The 20,875-nt window shown below is 35.4% G+C and overlaps 2 protein-coding genes across 2 annotated transcripts; both read left to right on the forward strand.

Moving 5' to 3' along the window:
* The first annotated feature begins 4,046 nt into the window (after positions 1 to 4,046).
* On the forward strand, positions 4,047 to 12,560 carry LOC143594270 (ABC transporter B family member 6-like). The gene is made up of 9 exons (XM_077073617.1): positions 4,047 to 4,222; positions 5,019 to 5,219; positions 5,299 to 5,558; positions 6,732 to 7,042; positions 7,146 to 7,366; positions 8,118 to 8,458; positions 9,432 to 10,219; positions 10,304 to 10,545; positions 11,179 to 12,560. The coding sequence occupies exons 1-9, from the start codon at positions 4,130 to 4,132 to the stop codon at positions 12,406 to 12,408; spliced, it is 3,687 nt and encodes a 1,228-aa protein (XP_076929732.1). The 5' UTR covers positions 4,047 to 4,129; the 3' UTR covers positions 12,409 to 12,560.
* Positions 12,561 to 13,034: 474 nt separating this feature from the next.
* Positions 13,035 to 14,408, forward strand: LOC143594269 (aquaporin TIP1-3-like). Its single transcript, XM_077073616.1, has 3 exons — positions 13,035 to 13,192; positions 13,264 to 13,511; positions 14,040 to 14,408. The coding sequence occupies exons 1-3, from the start codon at positions 13,060 to 13,062 to the stop codon at positions 14,406 to 14,408; spliced, it is 750 nt and encodes a 249-aa protein (XP_076929731.1). The 5' UTR covers positions 13,035 to 13,059.
* The last annotated feature ends 6,467 nt before the right edge of the window (positions 14,409 to 20,875 follow it).

A 20,875-nucleotide genomic window follows, 5' to 3' on the forward strand; every position in this document is an offset into this window, starting at 1 on the left:
TTCTATATGAGATCTAGGGAGCTGTATACTGAAAATCATATAGTTTACGAACTCGTGCACACACACACATATATAAACATGTCTAGATTTTACTTTTTGGCATCGACTATCTTTTTGAAATACTAGTAAGCTTGAGTCTATATGACTATACATTTGTTGAGAAGCTGGCATGGTGTCTACTGTTAGATTTCACCTTTCTAGTATCCACTAGAAATTTGTTCATGGAGCTTTACGTTTTTGGATGCTAGTGAGCATATGGCTATTTATGGAATATAGACAAGATCTTAGTTAATATTATGAATCTATGATGTTTAACGCGATATAAGGAGTCAATATAAGCATGCAACTTTAGGTTTCTTGTATGCTTTAGCTTGTAGTAATGATTATTATCTATTATGTGGTAAGGCTTTGCATTGACTGAAGTTGACAAATAAAGTTTCAACGCTGGTTAAATCATGTGACATATTCATAGTATTTGGTATTGCTGGAGATTTAAGCAACTACTGTAGCTTTTATTTTGCCAACTAAGCAACTATTGTAGCTATCTTGTTCTTTTGTGCTTTTCCATGTAAAAAATGTGCCATGGTGGACACAAGTTCTTTCATCCTATAATTTGTCATTTAGTTGAATCATGGTACCCCTAAGTACTATGCACAATGTGCTGTTTGATAGATTCAAAGAGGAAGTTTCAGTTTAACTTAATTTATTTAATTTTAATGTTATTAGAAGTTAAGGCTTTTGATTGCGAATCGTAAGTAATGTGAGTTTCTGCTGCTTTTAATTGAAAATAGAAATGATACACTACATTTAATTCGATAGTAAAAATGATTCTGATCAATTAATGAGATTTGTTTCTCAACTTCTGAGTGACATAATAGGTTTTTTATGTTAATTTTATCTAGGGTTAAAGTTGAAAATGATATAGTTTAAGTAGATGGTTTACTTCATTTTTAAGACTGAACTAAAAAGTTTTCTATATGAGAAGGTTTAAGGGAGCCGTATACTGAAAGCTATAGAGTTTTAAGTACGTGCAGTCGTGCGTGTGCAGATCAATATAAAAGTATCTAATTTAATAGTTATACACTTTTAGAGAGGATTAGGTTTTACATTCTTGAAAAGCTAACATGGGTGTCTAGTGTTAGGTTTCACCTTTCTAGCATCCACTAGAAATTTGTTTCATGGAACTTTATGTGTCGGATGTCTGAATATATGGATATTTATGGAGTTTAGCTAAGATCTTGATTGGTATTATGATGCGTAGCATGTTATAAGGAGTAAGACATGTGACTTTGGATTTCTTGTATGCTTTGAGCTTGTAGTAATGACTAATAGTTAATCTTGGTAATTGCATTTGTATATTGTATACAAGGAATATAAATAGAAAACATAAATACACTCTAGACCCTCTATTATGACATAATATAAATATTGCCTAATACTAATGATTAATGATCATAACGTGGTAATGATTTGCATTGATTGAAGTTGACAAATAAAGTTTCAACACTATGTTAAATCATGTGACAAGGTCAAAGTATTTGGTATTGGTGAAGGAGAAAGCAACTATCGTAGCTTTTTTACTTTGGCCAACTAAGCAATTATTGTAGCTATCTTGTTCCTTTGTGCTTTTCAATGTGAAAAATGTGCCATGGTGGACACAAGTTCTTTCATCCTATAATTTGTCATTTTGTTGAATCATGGTACACCTAAGTACTTACGCATGTTATGAAGGGTGATATGGACCATGCACTCGTCGTTTGGGGTGTCTCAGTCACTTTTATCCTATATAATATATAGACGTACATGTGTTTTCCTGCATACATATATACATTATTACATAGCTACATACTCATACATAGATGCAAAGGTGTATTCTTCAGATTACCAATAATTTGTGGTATACACACATTTATGATTGGTTGAAAGTTAACAGCGTTTGAACTAGTAGATATATCATTCTTAACAATAGTTTTAGTACATCCCCGTGCAACACATTTTAGAAGGTGTATCTAATGTAGATATTCATATATCGCTCATAGTTATAGTGCTAATAAGTTGAAGCCATATGGATAGGGAGTCATAGTCACAATTTTGTCCATGTATGACACGACTGCTAAAGATTTGTATGACTACAATGGAAAATGAAAATAAATGCATCCTGAATTTATTAGCAACATGCCAACACATGGTTGCCTAAAGTTGCTGAATCAATCGAGAAAGTTAGATAGAGGGATACAAAGCTTTACTCGAATAAGCCAGAAGTTTGACCTTAGCGATGAGAAAATCTAGCTTCTTGTTACTTGTCATGAGATTATTACTCAAGCGTCTTGTGATGACAATTCTTATAACTAGAAGTGACAATATTTACCCTATTATCATATATCAGCTCCATGCGGGGTAGTTGTTTGGGCAGAAGTTATATCTTCAGGGGGTCCAATTGGGTGCAATTATTCTCCTTAATTATGACCAGTTGGACACTTGGACCTGTTAATTCAGGATGGATTTGACCTATTACTAGGGCTGTAAACGAACCGAACGAACACGAACAAGGCTTTGTTCATGTTCGTTCGTTAAGAAAATAATGTGTTCACGACTGTTCACAAACACTTACCGAACGAGATTTTCTGTTTGTGTACGTTCATTAAGGAAATTAATGTGTTCACGAACGGTTCACGAACACAAACGAACACAAATAAAATCGGTAAAGCTTAGAGATTGAGACCGATGTATTCATCAGCGTGAATAGTGAAAGCCTGTAAAGAATAGAATGAACACGAACAAGGGCATGCTTGTGTTCGTTCATTTAACTTAAAAGAACACGGACACTTAATCGAACAAATATTTATGTTCATGTTCGTTTATTTAAAAATGGACATTTGTGTTTGTTTGTTTGTTAATAATCTAAACGAGCATAACTGAACAAAGATAAACGAACATGTATGAACAAATGTAAATGAACATAAATGAAAATACTTACATGAACACAAATTAACAAATATAAAACATTTAAGCGGATGACCTATCCAGATAATATTTTATTATTTTCTATTAATACATAAATGAACATAAATAAACAGACATAAACGAACGTTCATGAACATAAATGAACGAACGGAAAATGTTCGTTCGTTTAATTAAACGAACAAAATTTTTTGTTCATGTTCGTTCGTTTATTAAATAAACGAACATAAACGAACTTCCTGCCAAACGGTTCACGAATAGTTCACCGAACGTTCGGTTCGTTTACAGGCCTACCTATTACCCGATCCGCTCTTTATCCACCTGTTGCTTATTACAACTGGAGCAAATACCAGCCTGATCAATAAATTCTGACCTAAGCAATCTCAAGAAATCAAGTAAATAGGATTAGAAATATCGGTAGACGGGTCAACTAGGTGATGCATCGAGATCTCGTAATGAGGTTCACAATCAACGCATCATGATTTTAATTGTTCATAAGATTAGAAGGATTGATCACTCGCTTTTGGAAACTATTCGCTAACTCTTGTTTAAGCAGATAAGGAAAAAAAAAAAGAAAAACAGAATGTCTCCTGTTTCAATATGTAAACAACAAATATAAGGGGCGCAGAAAGAATAGAAATCGTAAGCTGAGATGATTTATAGAAGAACTCATGTTATCATTGTCAAGTAGTTAACGTGTAAACTCACATTTGTTCTTCTCACTCCTACAGTACATATCATAAAAAATGAAATATATTTTTCATAGAATATCATATAATATTCTGTGGCAGATTGCTAATGTGTGATCTGATGGACAGCATATTTTAAATAACACTTTTGATTAACTATGAATACAGTTACACATCTAATGCATTGCTTGTTTACAAATTCATGATAAACTTTAAACAGCTTCTGTACTTTTATTAAAAAAATTAATGAATTATAATGACTTCCGCAGCTTGCTCTGACCCTTGTTTATATTGCTGGTGGCGTTTTTGCTGCTGGTTGGATAGGTAAATATTCTTACTTATCTTTTATTATACAATGTTTATTCAGTTATTATATCTAATCATTCTTGCTTTCAGAGGTTTCATGTTGGATTCTTACCGGAGAAAGGCAAACTGCTGTTATTAGGTCTAGTTATGTCCAAGTACTTCTAAATCAAGATATGAGTTTCTTTGATACCTATGGTAACAATGGAGACATTGTGAGTCAAGTATTGAGTGATGTATTGCTCATCCAATCAGCTCTTAGTGAAAAAGTAAGTTTAGTTTCCACTAGCATATATATAAATTTTATTCGTAAATGGGTCTATTTTGGTCTTGTTTACCCAAACCAACTCAAACAGATCAAATCAAATAATTTAGCTTAAAGTGGAAGGGGCCAAATGGGTATGGATCAAGCAGGTGAAAGACGCCAAAATATAGCATTTTAGATCTTTTTAGGCTTGTAAACAAACTGAGCGGGCACGAACAAAGCCTGATCGTGGTCGCTCGTTTAACTTTAACTATAAACACAAACTAATAAACATACATGGTTTTCTTGTTTGTGTTTGCTCGTTGAAATATGTAATTGTCAAGTGTTCATTTTTGTTTGTTCTTTTGTAGTATAAACAAACATAACAGAACATAGATGAATGAACATAACTGAGTTAAAACCAATCAAAAATAAATGCGAACAACAATGCATTAGACCTAAGAAGCTATTAAACCTAGACTATGTTGTAATGGGCCTTGCAGTTAAAACCTAAACTTGAAAAAACATAAACCAAATGAACGAACATAAGTGAGTTAAAACAAATTAATTTAAACGGGCATTCACGAGCATAAAAATATAACAGGGCTTCATTTTTAAAGATTACAATTGTTATTAGTCATACTATAGACATTAATTACTTATGTTAAAATAAATAGAACTGGCAAAAAACGTATTTCCACGTCAAACCAATCCGACCCACCCAGTTAGCCAGCATTACCGCAAAGTTTCATCTTACTGGTTTTTGCTTATTGAAATAATTATGTAAAGTTATGTTATATCTATCATTATTATTGGTGCAGGTTGGTAATTATATTCATAACATGGCTACATTCTTCAGTGGGCTTGCAATTGGATTTATCAACTGTTGGCAGATTGCTCTCATAACTTTAGCCACTGGCCCGTTTATTGTTGCTGCAGGAGGAATATCAAATATATTTCTCCACCGACTTGCTGAGAATATTCAAGATGCTTATGCTGAAGCTGCTAGTATCGCTGAACAAGTAATTACATGCCCCTCTCATCTTTCTAATATATTTACCGCCTGCTTATATTAAAATATCATTTTTTTTACCTTTACAGGCTATTTCATACATCAGGACGTTGTATGCATTCACAAATGAAACATTAGCAAAATATTCATATGCAGCCTCACTGCAAGCTACATTGAGATATGGTATACTGATAAGCCTTGTACAAGGACTCGGCCTTGGGTTCACATATGGGCTTGCAATTTGCTCTTGTGCTTTGCAGCTTTATGTTGGAAGAGTTTTGGTTACACATGGACATGCTCAAGGTGGAGAAATTGTTACGGCTCTTTTTGCTGTTATTTTAAGTGGCCTGTAAGCATCTTCTATTCACTTGTCCTTTTTTAACCTATTTACTTTAAGATGGGCTGGCCTGGTTATATATTATATTATATCTAATGGGTTATGGAAGTGGGTAATAGTTTTATTTAATGGCTAAAAAGGCAACGGGTCAGCTGAGTTGAATGGGTTATAAACTTTGTCTGAAGTAGGGATGAGCTCGGCACCGTACCGGTATTGAAAATACCGATCCCGAAAATCGCCAAATCTTGGTACCGGTACCGGTACCGAAATATTCGGTTCGGTACCAGTACGGTATCGGTATTGAAGGCAAAAGTTCGGGAAATACCGGCACCGTACCGGTACCGTACTGATCCCAAAACTCAAAACTTTGGTACTGATTCGGTACCGATTTCGGTACCGGTACCGGTACCAAGTACCAAATGCTCATCCCTAGTCTGAAGTGTACTTTTAATGCATATGAATCATTTTCATTCAAAAATTTGGATTTTTTTTAAATGATATGATTTTTGCAATTATATTTGACATGCTAAGTCGAAACTAACGACACTTTTTACTAGGTAAATGAGCCGAACTGCCACAACGTCGTGTCTGTTTGTTTAACTTTAACTGAACAAACGACCGAACACGAACAATTAAAGTAACATGGTTTTCTTGTTCGTGTTCGGTCTTTGAGAAAATGAACTTGTTTGTGTGCGTTAACAATATAAACGATTGAACATAATCAACACAGATGAATGAACATAACTGAGTTAAAACCAACCAAAACTGAATATGAACCACAGTGTGTTGGGCCTAAAAATTTATTATAACTAGACTAAATTGTAATGGGCCATAATTAGTTTAATATATTAACGCACGCAAGTGAATGAATAACCTTAAACTGTAAACTAGCGAACATAAGTAGACGTCAATGAATGAACATAATAGAATAAAGTGAACAAATGTAAACGAACTTTCATGAACATAAATGATTGAATGAGACGTGTGTTCATGTTTGTTTGTGTGTTCAACTATATGAACACAAGTTTTTGTTCATTCTTTTTCGTTTATTAAATAAATGAACTTGCTGCCGAATGGTTCACTGAACGTTCGGTTCGTTTACAGGCCTAACGTTCATTTTCATCAGCTGTACTGATGCTTCTTTGCTGATATATTTATTTATCAACATCTATTTGTGTTATATAGTGGGTTGAATCAAGCAGCCACCAACTTCTACTCATTTGAGCAAGGAAGGATTGCTGCATATAGACTTTTTGAGATGATTAGCCGTTCATCCGCAACCGTTAATCACGATGGAAACATTCTTGATTCTGTACAAGGAAACATCGAGTTCAGGAATGTGTACTTCAGTTACTTGTCTCGTCCTGAAATCCCAATCTTAAGCGGGTTTTACCTCACTGTTCCGGCAAAGAAAACTGTTGCACTTGTTGGAAGAAACGGATCTGGCAAAAGTAGCATTATACCACTGATGGAACGGTTTTATGATCCTACATTAGGTATTCAACATTTCAAATTTTCAATCACATTCTATCTTATTTTACTAAGCATTACTATTATATAACTACGATGTATTTTTTAATAATAATATTTTTTTTACAGGGGAAGTTCTTTTGGACGGAGAGAACATTAAGAGCCTGAAACTGGAATGGTTAAGGAGCCAAATAGGTTTAGTTACTCAAGAACCTGCTTTGTTAAGCTTGAGTATCAGAGACAATATTGCATATGGAAGAGATGCCACTTTACTTCAAATTGAAGATGCTGCTAAAATTGCTCATGCACATACATTTATTAGCTCACTTGAGAAAGGATATGATACACAGGTACAGATAGGCCTGTAAATGAACTGAACATTAAGTGAACTGTTCGGCTGGAGGTTCGTTTATAAACGAACGAACATGAACACATTTTTTTTGTTTATTTCATTAAATGAGTGTACATGAATGTTCGTTTATATCTACTTTTTTATAAGCCCATTATAGTTGAGTCTACTTTTTGAGATTAAGATATCAACCATTACAATTCAGGTGAAGTTTTATTAATTTTTTAGGTCATTAGATTGATATTCAGTTCACTTCTAATTGGTGTTCGTTCAATTATGTTCGCTTATCTATGCTCAGTTCTGTTTGTTCGTGAACCGTTCTTTTGCTTAACAAATGAACAAGAGCAAGAAACCCCGTTAGGTTAATTGCTCGTGTTTGATCGTTTGTTCAGTTAAAGTTAAATAAACGAACATGCTCATTTTCTTAACAAATGTTAACGTACAAGAAAACTCTGTTCGTTTAATTGTTAGATCTTTTCTTCAGTTAAAGTTAAGTTAAATAAATGAATACGAATATGCCCCATTCTTTTTTGTTCGGTTCGCTTACAAGCGCAGGTACAAATCATAGGAATATGTTCTTTTACTACATGTGGCAATTTTGACCTATTTACTTATAAATCGGTTGGTTTGTGTTATTTTGTGGGTCAAAAGGAGTAATATTTTATGCCTAAAGCCTCGCATAAATCTATTAATTCCAAAACTAAGATTACTATTGGAATAATGTAATATAACTAAAAACTGTGTAATTTCAGGTAGGGAGGGCGGGTTTATCTTTAACAGAAGAACAGAAAATAAGACTTTCTGTTGCTAGGGCTGTGCTATCCAACCCATCTATCCTTCTTCTTGATGAGGTCACTGGCGGACTTGACTTTGAAGCTGAAAAATCAGTTCAAGAGGCTTTAGATCTTTTAATGTTAGGTCGTTCAACCATCATAATTGCTAGACGACTGTCATTAATTAGAAATGCTGATTTCATAGCTGTCATGGAAGAAGGTCAACTCATGGAGATTGGAACCCACGATGAGTTAATAGCTTCTGAGGGGTTGTATGCAGAGCTTCTTAGATGTGAAGAAGCAGCTAAACTCCCAAGAAGGTAAAATGAGTTCCAAAATTGCTTTAATTTTCCATCCAAATGAGTATTTATGAATATTTACGTTTGGTTATGTCTGTTTATATCCATCCATTTATTTTCGTTGGTTTAAATATTGATTAATAAATACTTATCACTAATATTAATTTAAATTCATTTTGAAATTTGTATTTGAAAAACCTTTATTATGATATCTCTGTTTACTTTTGAACTGTTGGATGTGTTGATCATGGTATTTTAGACTTTAACTTGAGAGCCCTTTTACTTTTACTTTTTTTCTTTTGGTAGGTTTTCGTTTGTTTATGTTCATGAACTGTTTGTTTACAATATTAACAAACGAACACAAATTTGTTCGTTTTTTAACAAACAAACATAAACCAGAAATTCCTTTCGTTTAAGTGTTCGTTCGTTTGTTTAACTTAAACGAACGTACACCAACACGTTCATTTTCATAACAAACGGACATGAACAAGTAATTCTGTTTGTTTTAGTGTTCATTTGTTTGTTTGGTTAAAGTTAAGCAAACACAAACATGAACACTTTTATTTTCTCAACAAACGAACGTGAACAAGAAATTCCGTTTGCTAAGTGTTTATGCTCGTTCGTTTGTTTGATTGAAGTTATCCGAAAGAACACGAACACACCCAGTTCATGCTTGTTTGGTTCGTTTACAGGCCTAAAGATGGCGACTAGAGCAGGCTGGGTCACGGATGAAACCCATTTTGTCAGTTAACTCACGAATAATCATTTACATACTTATGGTTAAAAAACATAATAATAATAATAATAATAATAATAATCTAAATCTGAATAAAATGATATTTGGAGGATTTATACATCAAAAGTAGGCTTAGGGAATTTTCAACTATTTGACTGTTCTTTTATCTAAATATCATTATTTGACTCGTTTGAGATAATATACAACCCAAATCGACAAACCGACCTGTGATTTGATATCTGTTTCATATCATTTTAGGATGCCTGCGAGAACATATGAGACTGGAACTTTCCAAATTGAAAAAGATTCTTCTGCAAGTCACAGCTATCAAGAATCGTCATCTCCAAAATTTGCCAAATCACCATCACTTCAAAGAGCTACCAACCTACACGCATCAGCCCGGTCCCCTGACTCTGCTTACAACTCACATGAGTCTCCAAGAAACCCGAGCCCACCACCTGAAAGAACAACTGAAAACGGGTCCCACTTAGACGCCCCCAACAATCAACCGTCCATAAAAAGACAAGACAGTTTTGAGATGCGACTTCCCGAGTTACCGAAAATCGACGTGGTTTCGATTCAAAGACAAACATCTCATGAGTCGGACCCGGAATCTCCCATTTCACCACTTTTAACATCTGACCCAAATAATGAGCGGTCACACTCACAAACCTTTAGTCGGCCTAATTCTCACTTCGGTGACGAGCCAGTGAAAGACAAACCGGTGAAAGAGAAACGGAAAGAGCCACCGATGTGGCGGCTTGTAGAGCTTAGCTTTGCTGAATGGCTTTATGCGGTTCTAGGAAGTACAGGTGCTGCAATCTTTGGTTCGTTTAACCCGCTTCTCGCATATGTGATTGCGTTAATCGTGACAGAATATTATAAGAAAGAGAGTAATCATCATATGAGAAATGAAGTGGAGAAATGGTGCTTAATAATCGCCTGCATGGGTATCGTTACTGTTATTGCAAATTTCTTGCAGCACTTTTACTTTGGTATTATGGGTGAGAAAATGACTGAGCGAGTTAGAAGAATGATGTTCTCTGGTTAGTAATTTCATCTTGTTTTGACTGTTTTACCGATTGACCTGTTTCTTTTTAGTTAGTTTTTAGTTTTTATTTTTGTTACAGCAATGCTTCGAAATGAAGTTGGTTGGTTTGATGAAGAAGAAAACAGTGCTGATACATTATCCATGCGGTTGGCAAATGATGCAACATTTGTGAGAGCTGCTTTTAGTAACCGACTTTCTATATTTATACAAGATAGTACAGCTGTACTTGTGGCATTGCTTATAGGTATGCTTCTTCAGTGGCGGTTAGCACTCGTGGCTTTGGCTACACTTCCGGTTCTTACCATTTCCGCCATTGCTCAGGTAATACTTTGACTGGGTTGACCCGGACAGTCTTTCCTTCATAATATTCTCTTTATAAACATTTAGTGTGTGAACAATACTAATTATTTCAATAATAAGGATCTAACTTTGGCACGTAAACGAATAGAATGTTCAATGAACATCGTTCGGAGGGAACTTCGTCTATGCTTGTTTATTAATAAGCGAACAAACATGAATCTTTTTTTTTTAAACAAAGGACATGAATGCATAACTTGTTTGTTCATTTATATTTGTTTAAATTCATTTGTTTACGTTCGTTTATATATTCAATTAAATATTAAGGCTTGTTACAATTTAGCTTAGTTTATAAAACTGAAGTACCACCTCTTCCTAAATTGTTTTTTTTAGTCCCAACATATTGATGTTCATGCTTATTTTTATTTGGTTTTCGTTCAATTGTGTTCGTTCATTTATGTTGAATTATGTGTGTGCCTGTGTTCATATACGTTCGTGAATGGTTTGTTTATACCGTAAACAAGCAAACATGAACGAACACGCTCATTTTGTTAACGAACAAACACGAACTAGAAAACCCTGTTCGTTTGATTGTTCATGCTCGACCCTTTGTTCGGTTCGGTTAAAGTTAAATGAATACATGCTTCCATTTTGCAGAAACTATGGCTAGCTGGATTTTCAAAGGGAATACAAGAAATGCACAGAAAAGCATCATTAGTCCTTGAAGATTCAGTTAGAAATATATACACTGTTGTATCGTTCTGTGCTGGTAACAAAGTTATGGAGCTTTACAGATTACAGTTACACAAAATATTTACAAAAAGCTTCTTGCATGGGATGGCGATTGGGTTTGCATTTGGGTCTTCACAGTTTCTTTTATTTGCCTGCAATGCTCTTCTATTATGGTACACTGCCCTCTCGATTAAAAATGGACATGTGGAACTCCAAACTGCCATTAAAGAATATATGGTTTTCTCTTTCGCTACTTTTGCCCTCGTGGAGCCTTTTGGTTTAGCTCCATACATTCTCAAAAGACGGAAATCTTTAATCTCGGTTTTTGAAATAATTGATCGTGTCCCGAAAATTGATCCGGATGATATAACTGCGTTAAAGCCGCCAAACGTTTACGGAAGTATTGAGCTGAAACATGTTGACTTTTCTTACCCGACCCGTCCCGAGATTCTCGTACTAAGCAATTTCAGCCTTAAAGTAAATGGTGGTCAAACCGTTGCGGTCGTTGGCGTTTCGGGATCCGGGAAAAGCACGATAATATCATTGATTGAGCGGTTTTACGACCCGGTTGCTGGGCAGGTGAATTTAGATGGTAAGGATTTAAAACTTTTCAATTTGAGGTGGTTAAGGAATCACCTCGGTGTCGTTCAACAAGAACCGATAATATTTTCAACCACCATACGCGAAAATATAATATACGCGAGGCATAATGCAAGTGAAGCTGAAGTTAAAGAGGCTGCAAGAATAGCAAATGCTCATCACTTTATTAGTAACTTACCTCATGGGTATGAAACTCATGTGGGAATGAGGGGTGTTGACTTGACCCCGGGTCAAAAGCAACGTATAGCTATAGCTCGGGTCGTGTTGAAGAATGCACCGATCTTGTTATTGGATGAAGCGAGTTCATCGATTGAGTCAGAGTCGAGTCGGGTGGTTCAGGAGGCGCTTGATACGTTAATAATGGGGAACAAGACGACTATTCTTATTGCTCATAGGGCCGCCATGATGAGGCATGTTGACAATATTGTTGTTCTTAATGGAGGTCGGATTGTTGAGGAAGGGTCGCATGATTCGTTAATGTCGAAAAATGGTTTGTATGTTCGGTTAATGCAACCGCATTTTGGAAAGGGTTTACGTCAACATAGGCTTTTATAGGCGGTGGCCGTGGTGGTTGTGGTGAGGTGAGAAATAGGTTTGTAGATTGCATATTCTTTTGGAGGCAAATGATTGAATCTAAGCCTTCATAATATAATTGTTTTGTTGGTTGTAGAATCATAGTTGGTAATGTGTTTTTTTTTTCTTTTTACTTTTTTTTTTTTGTTTCTGTTTGTTTCTCTTATTATCTTGACAAGTTTGTAGATTTGTACATGCTTTTACTTTTGTATATTCTGATTAATTAAATTAAAAGATTTTCTAGTTATTGTAGGAAAAAAAATATACAAATTAGTTAAAATAAAATAACATTATTAATTTTGCTTATATCATCATGCTGTGTTTTGTTAAAACTAAAAATAGGGAAAAAAAAGAGGACAATATGAAGTGACTACAAATTATATTAAATCAGTTATACATTTTATTTATATCTAAATCCAAATCACCACTACCTCAAGTAATATCTACCATACACGTGTCTTGACCTGACCCCATTGGGCTGCTTCTTAACCGGGCTTCCTAATCTACCGGCCACTTGTAATACCGGTTCCTGGGCCGTTATATCTGTCACTTATAAACACATCACTTTTCAACAAATATATACCCCAACTCACTCAGCTACCAAAACTGATTAATTTCTGTGGTATCCAAAACATGCCTCTTTACAGAATCACCATCGGAACTCCGGGGGAGGCCAGCCACCCGGACACGCTCAAAGCCGGCCTATCGGAGTTCATCTCCACCTTCATTTTCGTATTCGCCGGCCAGGGATCCGGCATGGCTTATAGTATGTTATATTACTAAATCATTCAATTAAATATAAACACTTTCAATAGTTTTGTTGCATTTTTGGATCAGGTAAGCTGACCTATGACGCACCCGGCACTCCTTCAGGATTGATAGCAGCGGCATTATCGCATGCGTTCGCTTTGTTTGTGGCGGTGTCAATCGGTGCAAATATTTCTGGTGGTCATGTAAATCCGGCTGTCACATTTGCATCTTTCATAGGTGGCAATATCTCGTTCCTTAGTGCTATTGTGTATTGGATTGGACAATTAGTCGGGGCCGTTGTTGCATGTATGCTCCTCCAATATGCCACTAGCATGGTAAGATCTTAACTAATGGCGCTAAACGTGTCGTGTTAGACACAGGCATCATGTTCAAAACAAGAGCCGAACATGACACGTGTTTGCAGGTTGACTGAAGACGACCGGCTTTACCCAATTTTTATTATTTTGCATTTCTTTTGCATGTTAAGACTTAAAAAGAAACTTATAACTAAATCATACGTGTATAAAATAAATTTGTTTTGACTATAAAACACGTCAATTTAAATTGTATATTTACCTAACCATGACATAAGATGCAATTTATAAAAATAAATAAAGGGGTTAAATGAGTCGACCTACAAACCAACCAGGTTGACCCGAATGTGACACTTTTAAACACGTTGACAAGTTCGACCAAAAACTAAACCGAACCTCTTCAGACTAAACCTAACTAAACCCACAGATTTTGTGTTAGATATTGTCATGTCTGTGTTATGTAAGTAATTCACACCCCCTGATGGTATGAAAAGTAATATCTTAAAGTTGTTGATTTATAACTTGTATAATAAAACAACTAAATTGCAGGAAACCGCAGCATTCGGGTTATCTACAGACGTTACCATCGGAAACGCCCTTGTATTTGAGATAGTGATGACATTTGGTTTAGTGTACACAGTATATGCCACCGCAGTGGACCCAAAGAAGGGCAACATCGGGATTATTGCGCCTTTGGCGATTGGTTTGATCGTTGGTGCCAACATTTTAGTAGGTGGTGCATTTGATGGTGCATCAATGAACCCAGCGGTCTGCTTCGGTCCAGCCGTAGTGAGTGGCATATGGACACACCATTGGGTATACTGGGTTGGTCCATTTATTGGTGCTGCCATTGCAGCCCTTATATATGACAATATATTCATCGGTGAACATGATCAGCTTCCGGTAACGGATTATTAATTAATCGTTTGGTTTATGATTATGCAATTTTTGGAAGTTAGGTTTAATTAAGGTTTTCAATTGATTTTAGAGGATTAAATAAGGTGTTATTTGGTTTTTGTTATTTATTAGCTATTTGTAGTATTATCTTGTTGAATGATGTTTTCGGTTTATGTATGTTATTTTATGACACTGACTAGCAAGAAACTAGCGGAGAACCAACAAACTTACAGACATGAGTGGGTTTTGTGACCAAACCACCCGTTAATGTTAATCTTACGATTTCTATTTACAAACCACAATATGTGAAATTAAAAATAGAAGAAAAAATATCTAGTTTCCTTGGCATATCATTTAACAGTGCAATTTTGATAATGTTAGGATTAAACGCACACATGAACCGAACACACATGCGAAAGCAATAAATGAACACGAGGATTTAACATGGTTCGATCTAAACTAACCTACGTCCATAGGTGGCTACTAGATATTATTTATTGAGTGACAAAAGATTACAAGTACATGACGTCATATATATAGCGATTGATATAGGGTTTATAACTTATTAAACAAGAAATCTAAACCGGGATAGGCTTGGGCCCGGCCGCCCTCACCCGTCTCCTCTTTTGACTTCAAATAATAAACCTGGCTAAGGCCTACGAACCCAACAATCTCCCACTAAGAGGCCTTGAGTACTCTCGTCTGCACTCCTGATTGTACTTCCGTAATGAACATTAAACTTCTTCTAGTTGCCACCGCCTTCTCATCAATTAACCTGAAGGCCCGTTGAAGCTCCCTGGAGCTCCAACACGTCAGTCATGGCTAAAACTACCCCTGACCCGTTCTCTGTCCCAACTGGCTCCCACTGTAACGAACTACCGGATCCTGAGATAATCCGAGAACAAACACTCTCCATATTCAGCAAGTAATTTACTGGAGAGACTTTTACAGCTGGAGTACTAGTTTTCTTAATCCACTGTCGACCTGAAACTGTAACTGAAACACGACCTGTGCTCCCATTGTCACGATGTCCCCCAACTGATTTAACCTTCCTAGCTCGTTCATCCTGAATCTTCACTTTGGCTCCGGGTTTGTTACTTGCAAAACGAACCTTCTTCTTCTTACGAGATTCTGTGAACCAGACTTTGTCTTTCATTGGATCTGGATCCACTCCTATCGATGACATATCGATCATATACAACGAACCAATTTTCTTGCCACAAGCAACCCTTTGGCTACTTTCCACTGCCCATTCCAGAATTTAACATCGTGCCCCTGGTCATCCAACTGCCTAACTGAAATCAAACTTTTCGTCAGACCTGGAATAACCCTCACGTCTTTCAAAGTCCAAGAAGTACTGGCTGAAGTCATCAAATCAACATCTCCCATATGCGTAGCCTCTAAAATATCATTGTTCGCAAGTCGAACCTTTTCAAAATCCCCAAACTTTAGATTCTTCATCGTTTCACTACAGTGAGTGGCATGAAACGATGCACCAGAATCCATCACCCAAGAATCAACATTACTCTCAACAGTGCAAACCAAAACCTCATCACTACCGACCCCGTCAGCTGTGTTGTCTTCTGTAACATTAACCTCTTTCTTACCATTCGGACACTGATTCCTGAAGTGTCCTTTCTCTTTACAACCCCAGCATTCTATATCTTTACGAGTCTTAGAGTGACTCCTCATCTTGCTCCCACTGCCTCGCTGCTTTCCCCTCCTCTACTTTCTGCGACTAACATATTGTCTAATGATTCACCTGAACTTCTGCGTCTCGAATCTTCTCCCAGAATCAGGTCCCGAATCCCATCAAAAGTAATTTTTGTAGACGAACTACAAACCGTAGTCACTATTTGGGTAAAGAGGACAATAACAATAGGCCTTGAACTTCATCGTCAAACTTAATGCCAACTGACACTAAGCGGGACAGGATCGAATTAAGATTATTGATATGCGTTATAACTGACCACCCTCTTTCATTATGTCGTCACTAGCTCTCGAATAAGATACGCCTTATTCGCTGCCGAAGGCTTCTCATACATGTTGGATGGTGCCTCCATCATACCACGCGCTGTGGTTTCCTTCATGATGTTAAACGCTACATCTTCCGACAACGACAAAGTAATACAAGCCCTAGCTTTTTTGTCTAATGTAACACCCCGGCTTTAAGCGAATACGCCCGGGTGTGATGTACAGATCACTCATAAGCTCATAACGTTATTAAAGCGACAATAGTTATATTTATCTCATTTCATTACATCACAAATACACAATACAATAACCGTGAATTATGATATATTTCTAATAACCTAATGGTCCAACTATTCTAGTCTTCAATCTTAAACTTTAACCTGCAACACATTTAAAATAATATATTTTGTCAACAATAACGTTGGTGAGAATTCATAAAGTTTTGCATAGTATATAATACGAAAAGTGTAAAATTCACAAGTAAAGATGTATAGTCTCAATCACAAAGTAAAATAAAAGTAAATACATGATATTCCCGTTCGCTTGACATAAGTCAAATCTACTAAGGAACCCCTGTTCACCAAGCTACTTGGAGTATAGAATATGATAATAATATCGCCATTTATTAACAATGGACAGCGCAGGTACGTCCCGTCGGACCCTCCCGCTTTGAGTATGTGTATGAGTCTCCACCAACAAAACAATAAACAACTAGCACATAACCACATAATTTATAAGCAATATGATGCGAAACAATTAAATACAAGACACGCATGTGAATTTTAGTTTGAAACATGAAACAAAGTTTGGAACGTGCTACACCCCAAAATGTGTAAAAGTAAAAGGGGGTTATGAAAACTCACATTTGAAATTGAAGCGGAAATAAAGATAAAACCGAAATGCGTCAAAGGAACCGAAACGATCGGACTTCTCGAACTATAATTAATACAAAAGAAAAGTCTAACTATCGGGATTGAAAAAGTTATAAATAATTCTAATTTTATTGAGAATATATATATTATTTTATTTAACTCTCATTATTCAAGGCATGGATCAATTTAATACCATTTTTAAGCTTAACGGAAATTTTAACGGTTTATATTATAACTTTATGCTAACGGGTTTTTATTGGTAACTTTTATCTCGAAAGTAATTAAGTTCACGAAATTACAGTTAACGATTTATAAAAGCTAACGGGTTAAAGTCAACGAAATAAAAGCAAACGAATTGAAGTTAATGGATTAAAAACTAATAAAACTAACATTAAAGTTAACGAACTATATTATTTAACTATTATTTTAACTAATAAATTATTAATATGAGGATTTAATTATTCACAACGCATGGATTTTACCTTGAAACGATTACGTTTGCGAACTATGAATATTAGCGAAAAAGGAATTTTAAAGTTAACGGAAAAATAATATTACCGGGTTTAACGAAATAAATAAATTAAAAAAAGTTTACTAACGGATTAAAATTTGTGGGATAACGAATTTGGAAGTTGATTTTTATATAGGAAATGGAGAAATATAATTTATGTTTAATTTATAAAATTTTATTTGGTTTAAAAATGGTATTTATTGATTTATTATGATTTTTAGATAATTAATTTGATTTTAATAAAATAAATAATGGGTAAAAAAATTATTCAAAAAGAAACTGCTTTGACCTGTGTTTGAACCCGGGTCTATGGTTTACCAGGTAATATGTCTAACCACTAGACCAGAATGTGAATTTGAATATATATCATAAACAAAAATATAAATATTGTATTAACATGTTCATCATCTTCCTCATAAACCCTAGATTTCAATTCCACAAATTGGTTCTATGTTTGATCAATTAACGTTAGGGCTTTCGTTTTTAACGGTTGAAAACTAATTAAATGAATATAATAATTACCTCTAAATGTTTCGGATTGACGGAGAATAAGAGTTGGCCGGGGACGGACTAAAACGAATCAATTGAAGATTATAGAGAGTGTTTTATGTTATTTTGATGTTTGGTACGAGTTAAGATTGTTGCTTTGGTCCTATTTATACTACCAATTGATACGTATAATCGTTATTTTGTGTTAAATGATTTTGGACGATAATCCGGCGAACTCACGAGATCAAAAGACGGATTAACGGACGCTATAATATAATAAGGTCGTTGGTTATTGTTTGTTGTTGACGTATAATTTCGTTACATCCAATTAACGGGTCAAAAGGCGAAGATTTAAGGGTGTTTTGACTTCGCCGTCGTCGGAATTCTGGTCACCGGTTTTCTCATCGGAAATACGGGGTAGGGTGGGGGCTGGGTTAAGTTATTGTAAAATAATATAATTTAAATTAAATTTACACATTAGGCCATTGATCTTTATAGTTTCTTTTAAATCCAAATTAAAGTATAAATTACAACTTGGACCTTAAACTTTGAAATATGATTAAAATGAAAACGAAATTATAATACTTGGATACTTTAGATTTATACCCGAATGGTTTGCAATGCGTTTAACTCTAGTAAAAACTTTAAATCTCCGAATCTCGTTATTGAATAAAATGATTAGAAAATGAACGAAAATATAAACACAAATCATCAGAAATATTATATTAAGGATTATCAATGTACAAGACCACATTAAAACGATAAAACGGCAAAATCAAAAGTTTGAAATGGGTCGGGTTTTAGGGTTTGAAAAGTAACAAATGTTATAGGATTCATAACTTTTAGAAAATTTCGTCCCGAAATTAAAAAAAATAAAAATAAATATAAAAGAAAACAACTAATTCATGGAGTTGTTAAAATTTTCAACGATTATACACACATAATTACATAAAAACAATAACATCGTTCTTGGAATGACCCGAAAGGTGCCACAAATAGGAATATGGCAAGGTCACTTAAATATAGGATGTACCAGCGGCGTATCCACCATGACCTTATCATACCGCATTTGTCCCGTCTTTCCAAGATCATTCCAGGATTTCGAGTTATTGCACACAACATACTTATTATATCTCCATGCGAGGACTTGGATAATTACATGTCGACCCGTAATTATCTTTAACGTAGGATGGTCCACATAACCTGTCCCATTGTGTGGGTTTTAATAAAATCTTATATGAAAGGTTGGACATCAAGAACAATGAACTATAAGGGTCAAAACTAACAAAAATATAGGCGAACCCTTGTGGTCAACTATCAAGATAAATAGCGTAGCGTCATGGTTAGAAATAACCAACAAAATAATTGAACAAATTTAAATAACGAAATTCTTGAATTTAAAGAATATCCAAACAGAAGGTTGAAAGATGAAATAAAGTAATAGAGTATTAAAGTCAAAAGAAAACCCTTGATATTAAGGATACTATGATAAATGAAAAATACTCATCAGTAGTTAAATACATGAAGCATTGGGGTCACGAAAGAATAAAAATTCGTTAAAACATATGATAACCACAAAAAACTATCAAAGAAATAGGAGAAGTAAAACAATGGCGCAAGGATGTTAGCATTATTAATCTCAGGGAAGGGTTTATGTTTGAGACGTCCGATTTGAGATATTGGTAAATCACAAATATAATATCAAATCATTGAAATTAAACAAGTATATGAGGCTCCTATTAGATAGCTATGTCTTTAGCTAAATACGTAGCCCCGGTTTGAAAGTAAACCGGTCATAGGTAGCCAAAAGGGTGATTACGGTTTCTATTAGATAACCATGAACATAACCATGCATATGGTCCCAGTTTCCACTAACGCTTATGTTTGCGGTTAATCGGTCATAGACTGTTAGATTGAATAATTCAAGAGTTAACTAAATCTTACTATATAGATAACGTTTGGAACGTGTGTCGTGCTTTGTGAGAATAGTAAATCAGATCAACCAAATGCAAACATAAATTCATCAATATCATTGAAAATTTAGAGTACATAGAGACATTATTCAAACGGAAAGAACAAAGACACAAAAAATGTTAAATGCGAAAATAATAAAAAAAACCTAAAAAAAAAATGTTGCTCGCAGCGGTTGTCTTCTCGAGGGTAGGTGGGTCTTTGGGTATAAGGGCTAGTGTGGGGCGGTGCCATGATTTCTTAGTTGAAATGCATTGGCGTTGATGTACACGCGTCCTTGCGTACCTTGGTTGGCTTGACTTACTTGAGTTTGATCAGCTTGGTTTAATTGGGTCTGAATAGCTTGGATGGGTTGGGCTTGCATTTGTTGGGCTTGATTGACTTGAGCTTGATTGACTTGGGTTTGTGATTGGAAGGTTTGGGCTTGATATATTTGGAGTGGTTGGTTTTGTTTGGGTAGGTTTGGATTCCATAAACGAGTTTTGGGCATGCGCTGCGTAGATGGTTTGGGCTACCACAATGATAGCAGGCTCGTATGATTGGGAGAGTGGGACCATGTGGTGGGGCATATGGTTGTTGGAATGGTTGAATAACGGGTTGTGGGATGAAGGGTGGTGTTGAGTATGCATTGGTGCTCGGCATGTGTTGGTGAGGTGACCGTAACGATCACA

This window comes from Bidens hawaiensis, unplaced genomic scaffold, assembly GCF_021521415.1.
Source record: "Bidens hawaiensis isolate Kalapana, Puna unplaced genomic scaffold, B.hawaiensis_p1.1 tig00043435_1, whole genome shotgun sequence".
Taxonomy (NCBI): domain Eukaryota; kingdom Viridiplantae; phylum Streptophyta; class Magnoliopsida; order Asterales; family Asteraceae; genus Bidens; species Bidens hawaiensis.

What these genes read in the sequence shown, in the direction of transcription:
- LOC143594270 (XM_077073617.1), top strand. Translation starts at nt 4,130, where the DNA reads ATGAGTTTCTTTGATACCTATGGTAACAATGGAGACATTGTGAGTCAA. An exon ending in GCTGTTATTTTAAGTGGCCT is followed by an intron (nt 5,559 to 6,731) that starts GTAAGCATCTTC and finishes TGTGTTATATAG; the next exon opens with TGGGTTGAATCAAGCAGCCA. An exon ending in AGAAAGGATATGATACACAG is followed by an intron (nt 7,367 to 8,117) that starts GTACAGATAGGC and finishes GTGTAATTTCAG; the next exon opens with GTAGGGAGGGCGGGTTTATC.
- LOC143594269 (XM_077073616.1), top strand. Translation starts at nt 13,060, where the DNA reads ATGCCTCTTTACAGAATCACCATCGGAACTCCGGGGGAGGCCAGCCAC. An exon ending in GGGATCCGGCATGGCTTATA is followed by an intron (nt 13,193 to 13,263) that starts GTATGTTATATT and finishes TTTTTGGATCAG; the next exon opens with GTAAGCTGACCTATGACGCA. An exon ending in TCCAATATGCCACTAGCATG is followed by an intron (nt 13,512 to 14,039) that starts GTAAGATCTTAA and finishes ACTAAATTGCAG; the next exon opens with GAAACCGCAGCATTCGGGTT.